At 40.4% G+C, this 17338-nt stretch overlaps 2 protein-coding genes across 2 annotated transcripts in view; both read right to left on the reverse strand.

Moving 5' to 3' along the window:
- Window positions 1–1487: 1487 nt before the first annotated feature.
- BLOC1S4 (biogenesis of lysosomal organelles complex 1 subunit 4) lies at window positions 1488–8533 on the reverse strand. The gene is made up of 5 exons (XM_039569543.1): window positions 8279–8533; window positions 7859–7930; window positions 6545–6646; window positions 5743–5877; window positions 1488–2467 (listed from the first exon to the last, which is right to left on the reverse strand). Exons 1-5 carry the CDS (start codon window positions 8531–8533, stop codon window positions 2369–2371), a joined length of 663 nt encoding a protein of 220 aa, XP_039425477.1. The 3' UTR covers window positions 1488–2368.
- Window positions 8534–9585: 1052 nt separating this feature from the next.
- Window positions 9586–17338, reverse strand: part of LOC104685813 (partitioning defective 6 homolog gamma) — a 65410-nt gene continuing 57657 nt past the window's right edge. Inside the window, exon 3 of the mRNA XM_039549350.1 lies at window positions 9586–12346. Within this exon, the coding sequence (XP_039405284.1) occupies window positions 11487–12346 (860 nt within the window). The 3' untranslated portion in view covers window positions 9586–11486. The remainder of the gene's footprint in view (window positions 12347–17338) is intronic.

The raw sequence follows: 17338 nt of genomic DNA on the forward strand, positions 1-17338 counted from the left end.
ACAAACATTGTGTAAGGGAAGATGCAAGTACAGCTTTCTGGGTCTGTGAAAAATGATATCGGTGGATTTTGAGATGCAGATTTTATTTACAGCTGGCAAACCTGGTAAATACTGAACATAGCTCATGATGTAGTTATTACTGGGTTTACACTAATGCAAGGTAGTAACAGACAGAATAAAGGAATATTCTGAGTCTTTCTTTACTGAGTGTGAACTCTTGGGATGTTTTTTATGCTATTCCTGCTTCGTGAGACTGACCATGAATAAGGAGACAGCCCAGGTGGTGCAAACTCAACAGCAGAGTGCATTTTGTCATTATTATGAGAATGCCTTAATTTCATAACTGTGAGCTTAATTTCATAACAGATGAACTGTGACCTTGGTATTTTGTACCATGTATTTTTAAAAGCCACAATTTATTTATTGTCTGTATTTTTATAGCATTTCCTTAAAAATTTTTCCATGTATTGTCCATTATTTTCAGTAATAAAAATATTTTGGAGCATTTCCAACATAGAAATATACTAATTATAGGAACTGCCTAATTTTTGTTTGTGGTGTGCCTTGAAGATAGATACAACCCTTTTTTTTGCCATACAACAGTTCAACATAAATGCCACTACAGAATATAGGAAATTTCACTGTTATTAATATGAACAATATTGTGTGAAAAATACTCAGCTGTATAAACTTGCTGAAATCTTCATTCATATTTCAAACATCATCTGTTTAAAAGAAACTGCATTTTGGTTCCACTCAGCAGAGAGCAAAGTTATTTGGGCAGGTGATTCATTTAATTAGAAAGCTGTTCTAAAGATAACTTGTTTTTTTTCATACCAGCGTTAGTACGCTTAGAGTATTTGACTGTAGCCTTATGCTGCTACACTAAGTATGTACTTCTACTAGATCTCACAGAGGAGGGATAGACCTTCAAGCATTATTTATGCATACACTGAAAGGTACTGCACCTTTTAGAAATGTAAGTGTTGCTCCAGAGGAACATCTGAATAATGAATTATTTATGATAGCAAGGAGGATGGGAGGGGAGCCCTTCTTCAAAGTCATGTCTGTTTCTTTCTGCATGTTTACATGTAATTATTTTTCTAGAGTCTTGATGTTAAAATTCAGGTAAGTTTTACATCAGAACTGCTTTTGGACTTCAAAATCTTTGTTCTAATTTTTAAAAAATGTTGCTTCAGATACTGAAGATGTTTAGAACCCAATCCCTGCTGCTCTTTGGAGACAGGATCTATTAATATACAATCTCTGCTCTGCAACTCCATACCTGTTTTGTGCGTGCAACATGAAATCTAGAGAAATATTGCTTCTCTAAAGTATTCCTCCCAGACTCGAATTTTGAGTATTTTTAGTGAGTTACACTGGCAATAGAGCAGCAGTGGTAAAACTTGTTCAGATTAATACAATTTGTGATTAACACCTGCTACGTGGGTCAATACTGTCCAGTGAAATGCAAGACCACAACAGGGGTTAGCCAGCTATTAGTTTATTGATAATATAAATTGCAATCAGCATGGGAAGCCTCAGTACCACAGAGAGTTGTGAAGAAAAAACAGTCTGGTCAGGTACTGGATTGAGGTTCAGTCCAGGGTCATCCCTCCCTCAACTTAGAGACTTGTTCCTTTTGGCAGCAGGTTTTATAGATCTACATATCTCTCTCTATATAAATCTGCTTCATGCCCACCTGGTTACACATCAAACAATACAATCATGCAATAATTAGAAGCTTGGGTCACTGTGAGGATCACCAGTGGGGGGCAGGATGTTTGCTTTATGAACTGGGACTACATCACATGCATTGAGCCATGTCCTTGATTCCTTGATAATCTTCAAAGTCCTTCCAAGTCCTGCAACAAGTACATCCCAATGTGGTGCATTTCTCTGTACAAACTGCGGGGACCAGGCTTAAAACCTTGGAATAGATGATTTTATGCATGGTTTTTCTTTCACCTCAATCAGTACATTACGAAAAAAGACAAAACCCCCTTATCCTTGTGGTATAGCTATTTACACCTGCAGCAGCACAGATATTTACGTGTTAAAAAACTTATATACAATAGTACACTTCCTATTATTTCTGTATTTAAAAAATGTAATGCAAAAATATTCTTAAGTTCCTTCCCCCAAATAATTTGAAAACTTACATGGATGGTGTTTTAGGAAGGCTTTTGAAATAATGTGCACAAAGATTACCTGAAAATTTTTGCCTGAAGGAAGACAATGAGAATCAGAACAGCAATATGCCATCAATAGTGCTGAGAAAATGCAGCTGTTCTGAGGTTGGCATTTCTTTTGTTCACTTGGCTCTCTCTATTCTGGCTGATTCATATCAATCCCAAAGCAAAAATCATCAATAAGGTGCTTCATTAAGACATGGAAAATAGTCTTCAGTCTTGAAGAGGACTGGAGGTTCATAGAGGCTCTGCTGTTGTCGTGAGGAAGACGATTTCTGCAAATTAGATAAGTTTATTTTTCGCCTTTTTCATAAAGCATTTTAAAACAAAGCCTGCAGAGCTAAAATGCAAAACAAGAAAAGTTTTTAAGGCGTATCTCCTTAGCTGAATGAATTCTGAATCATAGCTCAGATGAGTCTGGCATGTTCCTAATGTTATTGAAGAAATGCAGCCTTTGATCTTTGCCATTCCAGCACCTAACCAGGCTCAGTCCTGGAATGTGTATGTATGAGACGCCAGCACTGCAGGAACCAAATTGTACCATCCAGCTGATGGCAGAGTCATTGTAACCTTCATCCTTTCCAAGCCATACACCTTTACCTTCTCTGCTCCAGCCTTTGAATTCTCCTCAGCTGCTTCTTTTGACTCAACTCTAGGCCTGTGTTGTCATTTAGTTACTCACAAAGTCTTCCTATGGAAACACACCTAGCAAATGTTTCTTTCTAGAAGGTTGCTGCTCCTTCTGAGCTTCTTCACTGTTAAAAGTAATCTGGCAGTGGACTGGAAAAGAGCTGTTACACTGTTTTTCAGGAAAGGTGTACATGTTTCTTTTAAATATTAACTGTATGTGGTTTTGCTGTATCAAATGGCTCATTGGAAGAGATGACATCAAGGACCACTAGTGACTACTCTGTCAGCCTTGCTGCATGCAAATAATGCTGCAATGCAACACAGCCCCAGGGTCTGTTTTCAATACATGGCATTAAATAGAGTGCTTGAAATCAAGATTTCATTCATTAAAAATTGTTTTAAACTAATAAAAAGATTTGGATGAACTATTTTGTAGAGCCCTCAGTCTGGAATGAGGAAATTAGTCTTCACCAATAATAAAGTTAAAAGCATACCAAATATCATCAGTACCCTTGGAGTTTAGAATGCTTTTACAGCACCAAAATGAAGATATGAGTAACCATACCTACAAAACAACAAAGTAGAAATTTCCCAATATTCAGTTGAGCTGTATACTTGTACTCCATATGAAATAAGCACACATTCTCCTGCTATATACAAAATTGCTGATATACTAAATTGTCTTTAACTTTACAATAACATTAATTTTTCTAAGTTTGTTTTGCCATTCAAGTTGTGATGAAATTAAAAAATATAAACAAAGGTCTAATCTATGAACAGTGTATATTATCAGTGTTCTCTGTATCACAAGTTTTGCCAAATGTAAAAGCAACCTTCAAAATCAAAGTTGTAATTTTCAAAATAATTTCCTACTCTGTACTATGAGATAACACCCTACAAGCAAGGGAAACTAAGGTTTTCTGCAACTCCTGACACTGATTTAAGAGGTGCTGTATTTGCCTCTGTGCAAGGGGATTATTTCAATCCAGTGAGGAAATTTATAGGCAGGCACAGTACCCACAACTGCCTAAGCACACATTTATGATTAGTTGTTTTTGCAGCTGCTTAACAGACATTTTTACCTTTTGAGAGTCTACATTCTTAGTGATATTAGAAGTCTTATAGTACTGTTCTTTACACTGCCTGGTATTCACAAGGGAAGAACTTTGGGCAAAGTCTGAAAGGGAGATTATAAACACACATCTTGAGAAATAGAAAATACAGCCTCTGTGTACAGAAACATACATTTAAATGAGAAGAGAATGAGGGAACTTGACTAAATTAAAACTAGCAATGAAATGTGAACTACAGCTACAGTGAAAATCATGACATCAGAATAACCTTCTTTTCCAAACCATGTATTTTAGCACGGATGTATTGAGCCAGTTAAATGTCAGGCACGTGGAGAAATCTCTACAGGCATTTTCACTCTGATACACTTGTGTTTACTACTGAAAAGAGGTATTTTACTATGCAGCACCCAGAACCACTGAGGAACAGTAACCTGCCTTTTAGTGAATCAAATAATGCCAGTAAGTTCTGAATGTTACTTTATTGCTATCCATACTCTAAGAAACAACTGGAGATGCCAGGTTCACCTTCCTGACACTTTCAAAGATTTTCTACCTTTTTAATTGTGGAAAAACTGCTTATTTGATTAAGTATTCCCATACAACACTAAAAAAAAGCACTTTCTTAGAACTATCAAACTTTTCAACTGAAGATTATAATTCCATGGTTGATAACTGCTTTTAGCAAAAAAATGGAATACTGTTGAACATTCTTCAAGGCAACTTAAGCAGTTTTTTAGTTTTGTAACTGGCCCATAAAGAGCAGCTTTGTGTTGTTGTTTTAGTTTAGGGTTTTTTTTAAAGAAAAAATGACAGAACCCTAAACTTAAACAGCAAGGAAAATGAAGGAATGAGATGAGAAATTAACTAACTTAAAGACTGCACAGTAAACTGTAGTGAAGAACAGGTTCCTTGAACTGAGCCTTAACAAGACAACACATGTTCTTTTTATATGTATTTTTCTCTACTGCCACACATGCTTGGAATTTGTAGGAACAAAAATACCTCAAAAAACCACAACCTTCTTCCTCTCCCCCTCGATGAAGCTATTTTTTCCAGCTTTCTTACCAGAATACAGAAACCTGAGTTAGTACAGGATGAATATACAAAGATAAAATAATCTGTGAGCTGACAAGACGCAAAAGAGCAAAACTTATAAATGGACTACTGGCAGGTGATGTCAAGAAGCATCAGGTGTTCAGGTGAATTTTTTTTTAACCAGAAGGTTATTTTAAACCCGAGGCATAATGCCAGTTCAGTGTTAGGTAAGGCATCTCTGAAATATACCAAAGAGAGCATTTCAAGTTTTTTGTAAAGACAGAGAAAACTGCATCCTCAGAAAGTTCACCAAGGTGGTAGCATGATTATCAAACAGGCTGGATTGAATATAAATATGACCTTTACTTTAAAAATACTGTGCAGATTAGCTTTCATTTTCTGTTTTGGTAACATTTGTGCAGTGATGTTATCAATGCAGTAGGATTCTTTAGCAGTGTTGTCTGTACAGGCTCTTCCTACTCGTTTTGCATACCAGGAGAGATCAGGGGTGCTTTAGTATAAAGGCTTGTGCATTATGTGCTTGTTTGTGTGCTTCACATTCATTTCTTTGTGTGCTTGGCCTTGTTTTGCAACGTTACACAAATCCTTGTAAGAAATTCTATTTTTAAGTCGGGTTGTTATCTTGTTTTTTTTTAAAGAAGCCTGAGAACTCTGTAAAAATCCTAATAAAGTATATAAAAAAGGTACAGCTACATTCAGATACATGTGTAAAAAACTTACTCTTCTTTTAATCATCTGCTCTAGTAAGCAGAGCAACTAAGCTGGTCACATGGCAGCAAAACTTTACTTACATTAAGGAAGGATGGCATGCTGATTGTGTGCAAGATTTTCCTGAACGTGCTTGGAAAAGCTCCAAGGTCTGTTTCTGCCTTTATGACCCGTTCTTCCAGTCCAGCTACGCTATTCCCAATCATTTTCACAAAAGCCTAGTGGGGAAAAAAACCCCCAAAATAAATACGACATTTTCACTAACAAAATAAAACAGGATTATGTATTGCAAAACAGTGGTGAAAGATCCGTTGCTTAAATGAGGAGTCAAAAGCTTCATGCTCTATTTCCCTTCTGCCTACAAGTCCATTTTAATGCTAGAAATTACTTGAGATACTTAAAAGGCTTAAAACCAGGTTAAATCTAATAAAACAATCTTCCTTTTCCCATTTACCTTTCAAAAAACTAACCTGGATTTTTCAGAATCTTGACTTCTACCTGCCTTTCTACTATCGAAAAACCAAGGGTCTGAATCAAGACTTTGAGGCTTTATTGGGGATCAAGAGACCTCTCATTCTAGTTGATTCTGAAATTTTGAAAGCTAGTGCAAAAAACTCCCTTGCTTCAACCAGTCAATGGACTTTTTTTCTTTTTTAATATGTTAACAAAAGATCTAAAACATGTTTGGGGTTCGCACAGCGCCCAGAAATTCTTAATAAATTTAGTCCTCTTTATTAACCCTGAAGTACAGAACCCAGAGTGGACATGGAGAACACAACTGACCTGAGCTCGCTCCATGTGTGTGCATGCACACACAAATATGCAGACATTGACTCTTCCTCCCGTTTGGAAACAGAATGCATCTAGAAAATATCAAATACATACCTCTAGTTTGTCAATCTTCCTATATATCTGCCTCATTTCTGTAGCTTTTGTGTAAATTTGAGGTATACTTTCATTGACAACTTGAGAGGAATCACTTCGAATCTAAAGACAATTCAAAGAAATGATACATAAGTCAATGAATGAAACAAAACGTGTACTAGATTTTATTCTGGAAGCTAGACCTATGCTCCAATGAACAGACTAAAATTTAGAGTTTAAAAATACCAGACTAAAAGTAGTATAAAAACACTAGATTAAAATCAATACACTACAGCTTTTTTGTATAGTTTCTAAGAAACTTTGAAGAAAATGTATTTTGCAGAGACTAATATTTACCTTCGTAATTATATTAAAAATAGGCTACTACAATCTTTTCTGAACTGAGATTTTCCAAGACATACTAAAGAATTAAATATATTAAACTAAAATTTTCACTTAAGTTTTACTACCTGTACTTTTCCTCAGGTTTGTTAAAAAGTCAGGCCACAAAAATCTTAGTTTACTGATATTAAAAAAACCTCCAGACCTACAATAAAGTTTCCCTTAAGAGTTGTGCAGGAGAACCATATGTGCTATGCTTTAAAAGACAGCCTGTCTACCAGTGTCAGCTTACAGGAACTTTCCATTCAGTTTCCCCATCTAACCCTATGAGAAAAGTGAAAACAAAGCTGCCTCTCGGAAAAGAGGGTCCCCTCCCCTGAAGACAAATCTAGCTTTAGTGGTTTGGCAACTCTGATTAGATACTTTCATTAAAAAAACCCACAAAGGATGTCTTTATGCATTTTAAAGGAGAAGCAGAATATCATACTGCTCTTTTAAACCTCTGTCATTGCGCCATTCAAAATGGGATTCCGTGCATATACATGGACAAGAATACAAATACATAAATATGCAGTTAGGAAAAATTTCTTCACTGAATGGGTTGTCAAGCATGGAAGCAGGCTGCCCAGGGAAGTGGTGGAATCCCCATCCCTGAAGGTATTCAGAAGATGTGGCACTTTGGGACATAGTTTAGGGATGAACATGGTAGTGCTGGGATAATGGTTGGATTTGATGATCTTAGAGGTCTTTTCCAACCTAAGACATTCTATGATTCTATAGCTATATGGACACATTTTGCTCTGATGTGAAAGTTTGGTAGCTTTCATCCATGAGTTACCTAATTACCAAAAATAAGTCATCTAATTATCAAATGTGTTTACATACTGGAATCTGCCTAGACTAAAGGCTTCTTCCTGTCTATGTCTTACTTACAAACACCGATTAAACTGTGTTCTGACTTCGAAAACACAACCACATGCAAGTTATACGTACCATGTCCAGCATTCCCACGAATTCATCCACCCTGGTCAGTAAGTCTTCTAGACTCTTGTCTAAGCTTTCTATCTGCAAAACAGAGGTCACGTGAAGTACTTGAAAACACACGCACACACAAACCCCAGCCAGTCTCACAAACAAGACCACCGAGTATGGACACCGGTCAGACTACAGCCAGCCTCCCAGGAATCCCACGGCTTTTCCCTCTCTCGGCTTCGTTCAGCGCAAGGGACGCGACCCCCGGTACGTCCTGTCCCTGCACAGCGCCAGACCAGGAGCGCCCCAGCTCCAGAGGGCTGCGCTCCCACGACAGCCCTTCCCGGCGCCGGGCCCGCCGCATGGCCCTGTGCCCGGGACCTGTGCCCGGGAGCTGTGCCCGGGAGCCCCCGGAGCGGCCCGGCCCGGCCCCTCGCCCACCTGCTCGCTGAAGAGGCTGCGGTCGGCGAGCAGGTACGCGGAGTAGGCGGCGGCGGTGGCGCTGAGCGACGCCTCCGAGACGTCCTCGTCCTCCGCCTCCCCGAGGCCGGAGGCTCTGCTCTGACTCTGGGACACGTTCCCGCTGTCCGCGCCGGGGCAGGCGTCCGGCAGCTCGGCTCCAGAGGGCTCGCCCGCGCCGAGCGGCCGCCGCCATCCCACCGCCCGCTCCCGCCGGGCCGCACCGCCCCTCACCATGACCGGGCGGGCCGGCGAGCCGCGCTCCCCGGCGGGCGGGGGCCGGATCGGCCCGGCCCCTGCGGCCCGGCCTGGGAGCGGGCGGAGCGCACGCATCGCCGGTCCCCGGGCTTCAGGGAAGCGCTGCCGGCTGGAGGAAGCTCAGGCTCCGCCGCCCCCGCCGCTCGGTGGGACAGGAACGCTGCTCCGTCTGCGGGAGCGTTTGTGGAGCATGTGCCCTCTACCGAGGGCTGGCGTGCCGCTGCTCCCTCAGCCACACACCCTTAAAGCCCCGTTCGGTAATTTAATTCCATAGCCGAACGGGCCCCGGTGTGTGAAACCCGAGCGGCTGAACCGCGTTTCCAGGCAGATTGCTCCGCTTACGGCCTGAGTTGGGAAGGGAGGTCACTGTGAGAGGACACTGTAACACAGCTTCACTTATCGTTATGGGGCACTCAAAACAGAAGCTGGGTTGTGTGTGTGTTTTCCCTAAAACGGCGTTGCACAATATGTTTGCAAGCCTTAAAAGTTATTTCACTAGGTGTTGGATCCAAAGCCAACACATCAACAGTTGGCTGTTCTCAGTTTGTAATTTGTACGTGTGTGTGAAACAACTTACGCTTCCTCCCTGCTGCGATGAACGGGGTGGAAAAGCTTGGACAGAGTGTAGTAGCACGCTTTCTATGGGCACTGACAGCCAGAGGCTCCGGGGAAAGGTGTGCAGTGGCAGGCAGAGGTATGCCCCTGGCTTTTTTCCAAGGAGCCAGAATTACCCCTCAAAGCCCTGAGGTCTGCAGCAGGCCATGCTATGAGGAGGGTAGGAAGATAGTTGGTTCCAGTGGAAATCAGAATAACAGGAGCCTTTAGTAAAAGCAACACTCAGAAAAAACACTATGGAAAGAAACTCGGTATCACTGAGCTTAAAGAAAGTGATCGAAGTCTGTACTGGTACAGAGAAAAGCACGGCAGGAACATGGTTACATAGTTGAAGAGCCACCCAAACCGGATACCTTGTTGTCACAGGAAAGGGAGATACTTCCACAAAAAATGCTTGCAGCACAGGGAAAAAAATATAGAGTAGAAGTAAGACAGTGCACATTTTATTGCAGACAGGTCACATTTTCATCAGTTAACTAAGGTAAAACGAGTAACTTCAGCCAGACAAATCCACTTATTCATAAAAGTAGTCTTATTTAAGGTGTAACAAATTTTTCCTGATAAGATGGTCTGATTGCCTGAAGCATATCCAGCTATTCATTTTTTTTACTGCACCAATAATCAGGTTCTTTTTTAAAAATGAAAACCTTTGGTAAAGTACAAACACAGTTTTAAGACGAACAGGATCAATGTTCTATTCTTACTGTGCTGGGAAAACTAAGTACAGCTCTATAGCTGCTTCGATACCTAGTAAAGTTTTAGTTAGAGTAAGTGAAAGGATTTTAAAATAAACTCTTAAAGCAAATCTAAAAGAAATAAACTAAGTTCAATGTCCCAAAGATATTTAACTATGAGCAGAAGACTGGTTGTTCCACAGGTATTCTAAATTAGCGACAATGAATTAGTCCACACATCCTTTTTCCAGCCATTACAGATTCCAAAACAGAATGCAATTTTTCCAAACCAAGACTCCTGAATTTTCATATTCATAAAATATTTAAGAAATGTCTATTCCACCATATAAAAAAAGCTTTAATGTACTACAAAGTTAAAAACAAAGAGCAAATGACACAAGCTAAAAGTAGAAAAATACATTTTAAAACATTTATATTTTGTTCCTTACACTGATCAAGATATAACAAAATATTTTAGATTAGACCACTTTCATAAAACTCATGGCATTTCCAGAAGCAGACAGGTACTGACTCAACAGTCACTGGTCACTCACTAGCCAGCTGGCCACCCAGCAAAGGTATCTGAGCTTCACAAACATCCAGTATATTTTAACTTTCTAGAAGTCCTGTGTAGAGATTAAGCTTTATTACTAGAGGAGTCCAAAAATAACAGAACCATTCTAAGTTAGGCTTGAGAGTCAGTCAGCACCCCTCCACTCTGCAGGGCAATCTTTTGTCAAGGAAAGAGCTTGTGGATTCAGGGTGCCCCAAAGGTACAGCAAGGACCTGTGTCAGCTCTGAGACTTGCACGCCTAAAAACTCACACGAACCATGATTTTGAAAAAACAGAGATGATGGGGGGAGGGAAAAAAACCACAAACAAAAAAAGGAGGTATTATCTAATAAATATGGTGAGAGAGAACAAGAACGCAGCGCGCTGCCCCCGCCGGCCGGCAGGTGGCGCCCACGGCCCGGCAGCCACGGCCTCGCCCCGCACCGCCCCTCGGGCCGCGGGAAGAACGCGGATTTACATGGATATGGATTTAGGTATCTACAGTTTCCTTTGGAAAATACATCTGCAGCATCTCCCGAACGCTGTAACCACCAGAATAGAAAACGGCTGCTTTCACAGAGCTTGTCTGGATTAGACAACGCTGAGAATACGGTGTAAACAAGTCGGCGGAAGGGCTGTGTGTAACAGCAGAAGACGGGATGGCTATTAAGAAGCACTCTCTCCTTAGCTGGTATTAGAAGAAAACCAGGTTCCACTTCAAATAGACATGTCTGTTACTATTAAAATCTAATTCATATACATGCATGTATAAATACATCTACCCATGCTTTCAACCCCGAGTATGTAACACTGCCATGGGTAGCCTGTAAGACTGCTTAGGTTTACACCAACTAAAACAAACTTCAGGGCTGGGACATAAACCAGGTTTTGCACTCTGGCTTTCTCCTGACAGATTTGGCAGTGCATGACAGTTTTATGCCTAACTCCAGATGCCACGTTTCCTAGAAAGCAACAATTTTCTGCACCCGTGAGGTCTATGAGAATATCAGCTCCGTTTTGTGCACATGTTGCACGAGTCGATTGTCCTAATTGGCACTTAAGACTGTAAGGAGAATTGCAGAAATTGCTACTAAAGTGTAATGACTGTTCCGTCCTCCTCAATACCTCCTCTGGGGATAACCAGACTGTGGCGGGGATCAGTTTTTAAGGAACTGAGTAATTTGTGGATGTTGCCGTTGCTTTCTCGGCCAGAGTTGTTGTTGAGCACCAGGTCCCTTTGAAGTCTGTGGCTAAGGCTGCTGCCATTGATTCGAGAGAGGCTACTGGAAGTAAGGCTGTGCAGTTTAGGAATGTGTTGTGGCTCCAGACCACCCTCAATGACAATGTCAGCCTCTTCATCACTCTCCATTTCATCAGGGTGGAAGTTCTGCAGCACGTGGGATGTAGGCAAGCTATGGTGACTCGCAGTGCTGTCTGTAGACTGGCCAGAGCTACCAGACATCCTGCTGCTCCGAATAATATTGTTCCTCTGGTTTGCTGGCTTGACTGTGATAATGAGATTATGGCTGTTGGCAATCATCATGTCTGTGACTTGGTCAAGAGTCTTTCCTGCTACTTCAATGCCATTAACTTCCAGAACTTCGTCATTCACAGCCAGCAAGCCTGTGCTCTCTGCCAAGCCACCAGGAACCATACGGGAGATGAAGATACCGGGTACTTTCTCCAGTCCATGAGGAGTAACCCTTACACTGGTGCCATCGCGAATGTAAAATCCCAAGGGTTTCTCACACCCGTGTCGGTACAGCCTCACTCTCCTGTGTGTTTCAGGAAGAATGTCCACATCGATTATGGAAGACACTGGTCTAAAATCATGAGGCATGCTAATGTTGATGTGGGGACGCCGGCGGAGGTTGTCATTGCGGAGCGTCACCAGAGCTTTCTTCTTCCTCGACAGCGTATTGGTCCCGAAATTGCTGTAGTCCACTTCATCTGAAAGAGAAAAAGTACTAATGTATCAATCAAACAGAATAATTCAGTCTGCAGGGCATTTTCCTCCTCAAACTGGTTCAGTGAAGGCATATGTAATATGGAAATAATAATATGAAAAAAATAATACTAATATGGGAAAAAATCAAATTAATTATTCAATTTACTCTAATCTTTGTTTCACTTTACGTCCATCAGCACAACACTCAGAATGAATTGATTGTTTACAATGACTCCCCATACTTCTTCCATGTTTTGGAGAACAGAGACCTCTGATTCTTAACTCCTGTTGTCAGCTGTACAGGGCAATAACTTGCCTGATACTGTCTTGGACGCAAGACTGTATTTTCAGGATTGGATTGTAATTTTACACATTCATCTCAAGTGGGCAAGGCGCATATATATACACATTCCTAGCCTAAAAGTCTGAATTGGGGAGTATTTTAATACCCAATACACAGCCTTAACCTTAGGTACAAAACATGAAAGCAAGAGTGCAAGAGAGTAGTTGGATATGTTTTCAGCCTCGGCTTTTCTAGTAAGGGATTTTTGTTAATATGCATCTCTTCATACATCACTCTTCTCTTTGCAATATTTTACTTAATTTCAGCTGAAATTGACAGCAATAAAATGTTCTAAAAGTGCCAGGTAACAAAAGGTACTGCATAAGCAAGCAGCCTGGCAGAAAGAGAAGCAGGGAGAAGAAAACTCCTCTGCTTAGTCTGTATGCTAAGGATCACAGAATGGACATGGATTCACACACACACTCCTGCCTTTGAGAGCAAGATTCACAGGAAAATGCCTTTCTTGGGCCTGCAGCTTAAGGAATTGTTTAAATATTTCAGTCTCTGTAGCAGTGTAAAGTGATCACCTTTAATGCATCCAAGTAAACTAAGTTATTCCACATAAGAAGTTCATGCTGTGCTTTGCATAAAAAATACTTAAGTCATGAAGTTGTTAGTGTACAAATTGCATCACTGCATCTCACAATAAAAATACTATGCGTATTTTAAACGTAAACCATGCACTAGCTGGAAAGTTATTTCACCAGGAGTTTAAGCATAGTAACACTTTTCAGATAAACTAACAGACTTTCAGTTTATTCTCCTGTTGAAGACAAGCAGTAAAATACAAAAGTACAGTTACAGAACTGCCACTAAGAAAACTGCTTCTCTGACAAATCAACCTTTCATAGCAATGTTTGAGAAAGTAAGACCTCTACCTGATGAAGGATGGAGGGGAAAAAAGGCTGTTAGTGAAAAGAAGCTTATAATTGCATTTTTACGTCTTGCAAGGTCTCATTTTCAAGCCCACTTTCTAGATGTATTATTGACAGACTTCAATTAAGGGAAACTAAGTTACACTAATTAAAGGACCCTAAAAAAAATGGGGTAGTAGCAACCTGATCTAAATGAGCCTCCTCGGAGCAGGGTGTTAGATTAGCTGGGATCCAGAGGTGGTCCCTTCCAGCCAAAGTTATACAGTGATCCTACAAAGTCCTTTGGGCTGGAAAAAAATCGTTTGAAGACTTCAGAAAGACTATTTCTGCATTCTCCTATAACTTATTTACACTGGCTATAGTAACCCTGAGGACATCACAAGGCATCTGAAAGGTCATCCTGAGGGAGAAGTTTCTGTGAAATGAAGATATTCCTTGGACAAGTCTGTTGTGTTTAACTTCACATTCACCTCTTCTCTCTTCTCCCAGGATGTTCGGAGCTGTACCAGCTCTGTGTTATTTAGACTGGTGAGGCACAGGATTGGAAGTCCTTAAAATCACCCAAACACAAGAAGCTCCTAACTGGTTTCTGGAAGTGTATTCACACCCAAAACAGTGACTGTGGAAGAAATGGCACCTTCTCAAGTTCTCCTGGTGGACAGTCAGTGCAGTGTCTACTCTTTTGGGTACAGTAGCCAATTACTGCAGCCAAAGCCAGGTATAATTCCTCTTCTTCCATCAACAGGATCACCATCTACATTCAGCTAATTCTGATACTTTCCTTGTAAAGTATGGGTGTACAAGAGATATCTTTCATCACCACAGTCTCCAACACTGTACCCAGCTCACCCCCACAATTCACTGATAAATTTCTGTGACAGTCCTATGAAAACAACTTGGGGCTTCAGATTTAGAATCCAAATTCCTCCTTGCTTGAAATACAGTGCTGTAGAATAGTAGTGCTGTGCTTCAAGGTCCAAGAAAACCTTTAGCACAAATTTTCAGCTTAAGATGCCAATTAAAATTACATGTGAGTTTATGCGTTTAAGACTGTCTCTTGCAGTACTGACAGAAAACCTGAAAACAAAACCTGCATCCCTTAAAGACTCAGAAAATTAGGCAAGTGAGTACAGTTCATTGCACTGTAAAATAAAACACATGCCCCAGTTAGCCATCTATCCCCTGGAAGCACCCAGGTAACTGTTATCTCCCTCTCTCTCTCTATGTTAGTACATTAATACTTATTTACTTTAGGGCAAACTTGCAAAATATTTGCTGACAAAACTGTTTTCTTTCCCTTAATTAGCAACAACCTAGAAGATGCAAGTTTGTGGTGATGAAGTAGCAAATTCACAGTATGATGGCCCTCCTAACACACATAAATCATTTCTGAAGCACGTCCCTTGAGCTGACCCACCAGTAGGACAATGGCACAAAAGAAGCGGTTTTGTTCCTGTGACCTCCTCATCTGTGCTCAGCCCACTAACGAGTCTCCCAGATGATTGCCAGCATTCCTAACCTGTGAACAGCTTCAAAACAACCACCTCCTTTAATAACAAAAAGCCCATCTCACCACAAAAATGCAAACTTTTCCCTCCAAACATGAACCAGGCATGAGCAGGGATTACATTACAAGTAACGCAGGTTACCTTCAGTGTGGGACCACTGACTGTTCTAGGATTTACTATTACAGGGCTGGACCATGTTAAAAAAAAAATGAAGTCCATGCCTTGTTGATGACTGGAGTTTTTGTTTTTAAAACAGTGCCAAGCACTAGTTTCAAACTCTGACTCTAAATGGGATTCTATATGAGGAAGAGGAAATCCTAATTTTAATAGGTAAAAACTGTTAAAAGCTATTACAGGTTGGAGAAATGAGAGCTCATTTGAAGAGCTTTTAAGAAAAAAAAGACTAATTAGCTTTATTTTCTTGAAAAAAATTCAAGTTTGGAATACATGCTCTTTGACAATACAGGGATTATTACATTACTTGAATTCAAGATAACCTGCTCTCCAGTAATTACATTCGCTTGAGACATCACTTTAAAAAAAACCAAACAAACAGACAAAAAAAAAAAACCCAAAAAGCAAACAAACCCCCAAAACACCTAAACAAACCAAAATAAAGCCCCAAAAAATCCTGTAGAACAAAACAGCTACACCCTCAATGTTATTTAGAACCACTAATCTTGCTGAAGGAATAAAGCAAAGTATCTCAGCTGAAGTTTAACATCAGCTGTTGCTGTGGGAGCAGAGTCATCAATCCCTACCACAACGAAAATAAAATTTCCTTCTTCACAAGGGAACTGGGAGAAGTTATCCAACATCATTCACTTTATCAACTACAGGGTGGACACACAATGGTGCACTGCCCCCTTCCACTACTAAACTGCTCAGGTGGCATGTGTCAGACTGAAATGGAAACTCTATCAGTGCATAATTTATGATGACACACTTTTAATGAAGGTCAGCAACTTGTTAGGTTTTGAGTTTCTCACCATATAGGATTTCAAGCAGGAATGTCACTTCAGCTAAAGAAATGGACTGCGCTTGATGCCAGGTCTCAGGCAAGACCAGAATATACCATATGGAACCAGACGGAGCTCATTTTTCATTTGCTGCAATATCAAATTCCCCTTTTGTAGAGCAAAAGGGATCTATAGAACTCTGTATGTATACTAGCATGAGAAGTGTCATCAAATGGCACATCTGAACAATGCTTAAAGCCCTAAATCTTACAGGGTATCATGTTTTCTTACGTCTCAAATGAGGCCAGAGTTAAATGTTGCTTACATACATTGTATTGTGACACAGAGAGAATTAGTCTTTTAGGCCTAGAAAATGTCCATCATTTCTCAGAACAGGCCAGATTATATGGATCATTCTAATCTTCAAGATGCAATGCTTTCAGATAAGATGTACAATGAACTGGATGGATAATCCTGGATAACCACTAAACTTTAAAAGACTTGGACCTGAATTCTACTTGTGCCCATAATTTGCTTCCGACTGAAAATACTCTTCCTGTAAAAAGAGATGAGGAACATAATTTACCAGCTGGAGAACTCCTGAGCATTTAAATTCTCTCTTACTTGAATCTGCAAGCCAAAGCCACACAAAAAATACCTTGAGTTCTTCTGTAGGCACTGAATAGCCCTGTTTCCCCCAAAAGCTTCAGCTTTCAGTACATTTTAAGAAACATTTTCTCTATTAATGAGTTACACAAAATCTGAAGTATTTTGGGTGCATCATTTCTGTTACTATGTGTTTGGTTGGTGGGGTGGTTTTGGGGTTTTTTAATAACATTATCACTACCTACTTACCCCTAAGGACCTTTCTGTTAGAGAAGATACATGCACAGATCTCTTCACGCAGAGAAGGACTCACTTTCTTGACAACGGTGATGGTGGTAGCTAAAAAACGTATCTGTAAAATCTGTAACCTTTGAGGCGCTCTTTTAACAATTCTGTAGTCAGCCTGTGACTTTACAGAACACCTTATATCTTCCTGGTGGGCATCATGAATCCTATCGTTAAGTCACACAAGACATAACAGCAGAGCATATTTAAAGGGCTATTTATAAGGCTAAGAAAACTGCTTAGAGCATTTGGTTGTAGCCAAGAGAGTATTGTATTTCTGTAATTTACATGAAACAAGAAATTATAGACCTTCTGAAAAAACCACCAGGAGCACCACTCCCACTGCTTGGACAGCTGCTTTTCATAGGAACTGCCTGCCAGATAAAATACCAAAGCTTAGCCAGATAAGATTGTATAA

Source organism: Corvus cornix, chromosome 2 (genome assembly GCF_000738735.6).
Source record: "Corvus cornix cornix isolate S_Up_H32 chromosome 2, ASM73873v5, whole genome shotgun sequence".
NCBI lineage: Eukaryota > Metazoa > Chordata > Aves > Passeriformes > Corvidae > Corvus > Corvus cornix.

Coding starts and splice junctions, on each gene's coding strand:
- BLOC1S4 (XM_039569543.1), bottom strand. CDS start 8,533: ATGGTGAGGGGCGGTGCGGCCCGGCGGGAGCGGGCGGTGGGATGGCGG. Junction 6,647..7,858: donor TCGTGGGAATGCTGGACATG/GTACGTATAACT, acceptor AATTGTCTTTAG/ATTCGAAGTGATTCCTCTCA. Junction 2,468..5,742: donor GCATGCCATCCTTCCTTAAT/GTAAGTAAAGTT, acceptor TCTAATTTGCAG/AAATCGTCTTCCTCACGACA.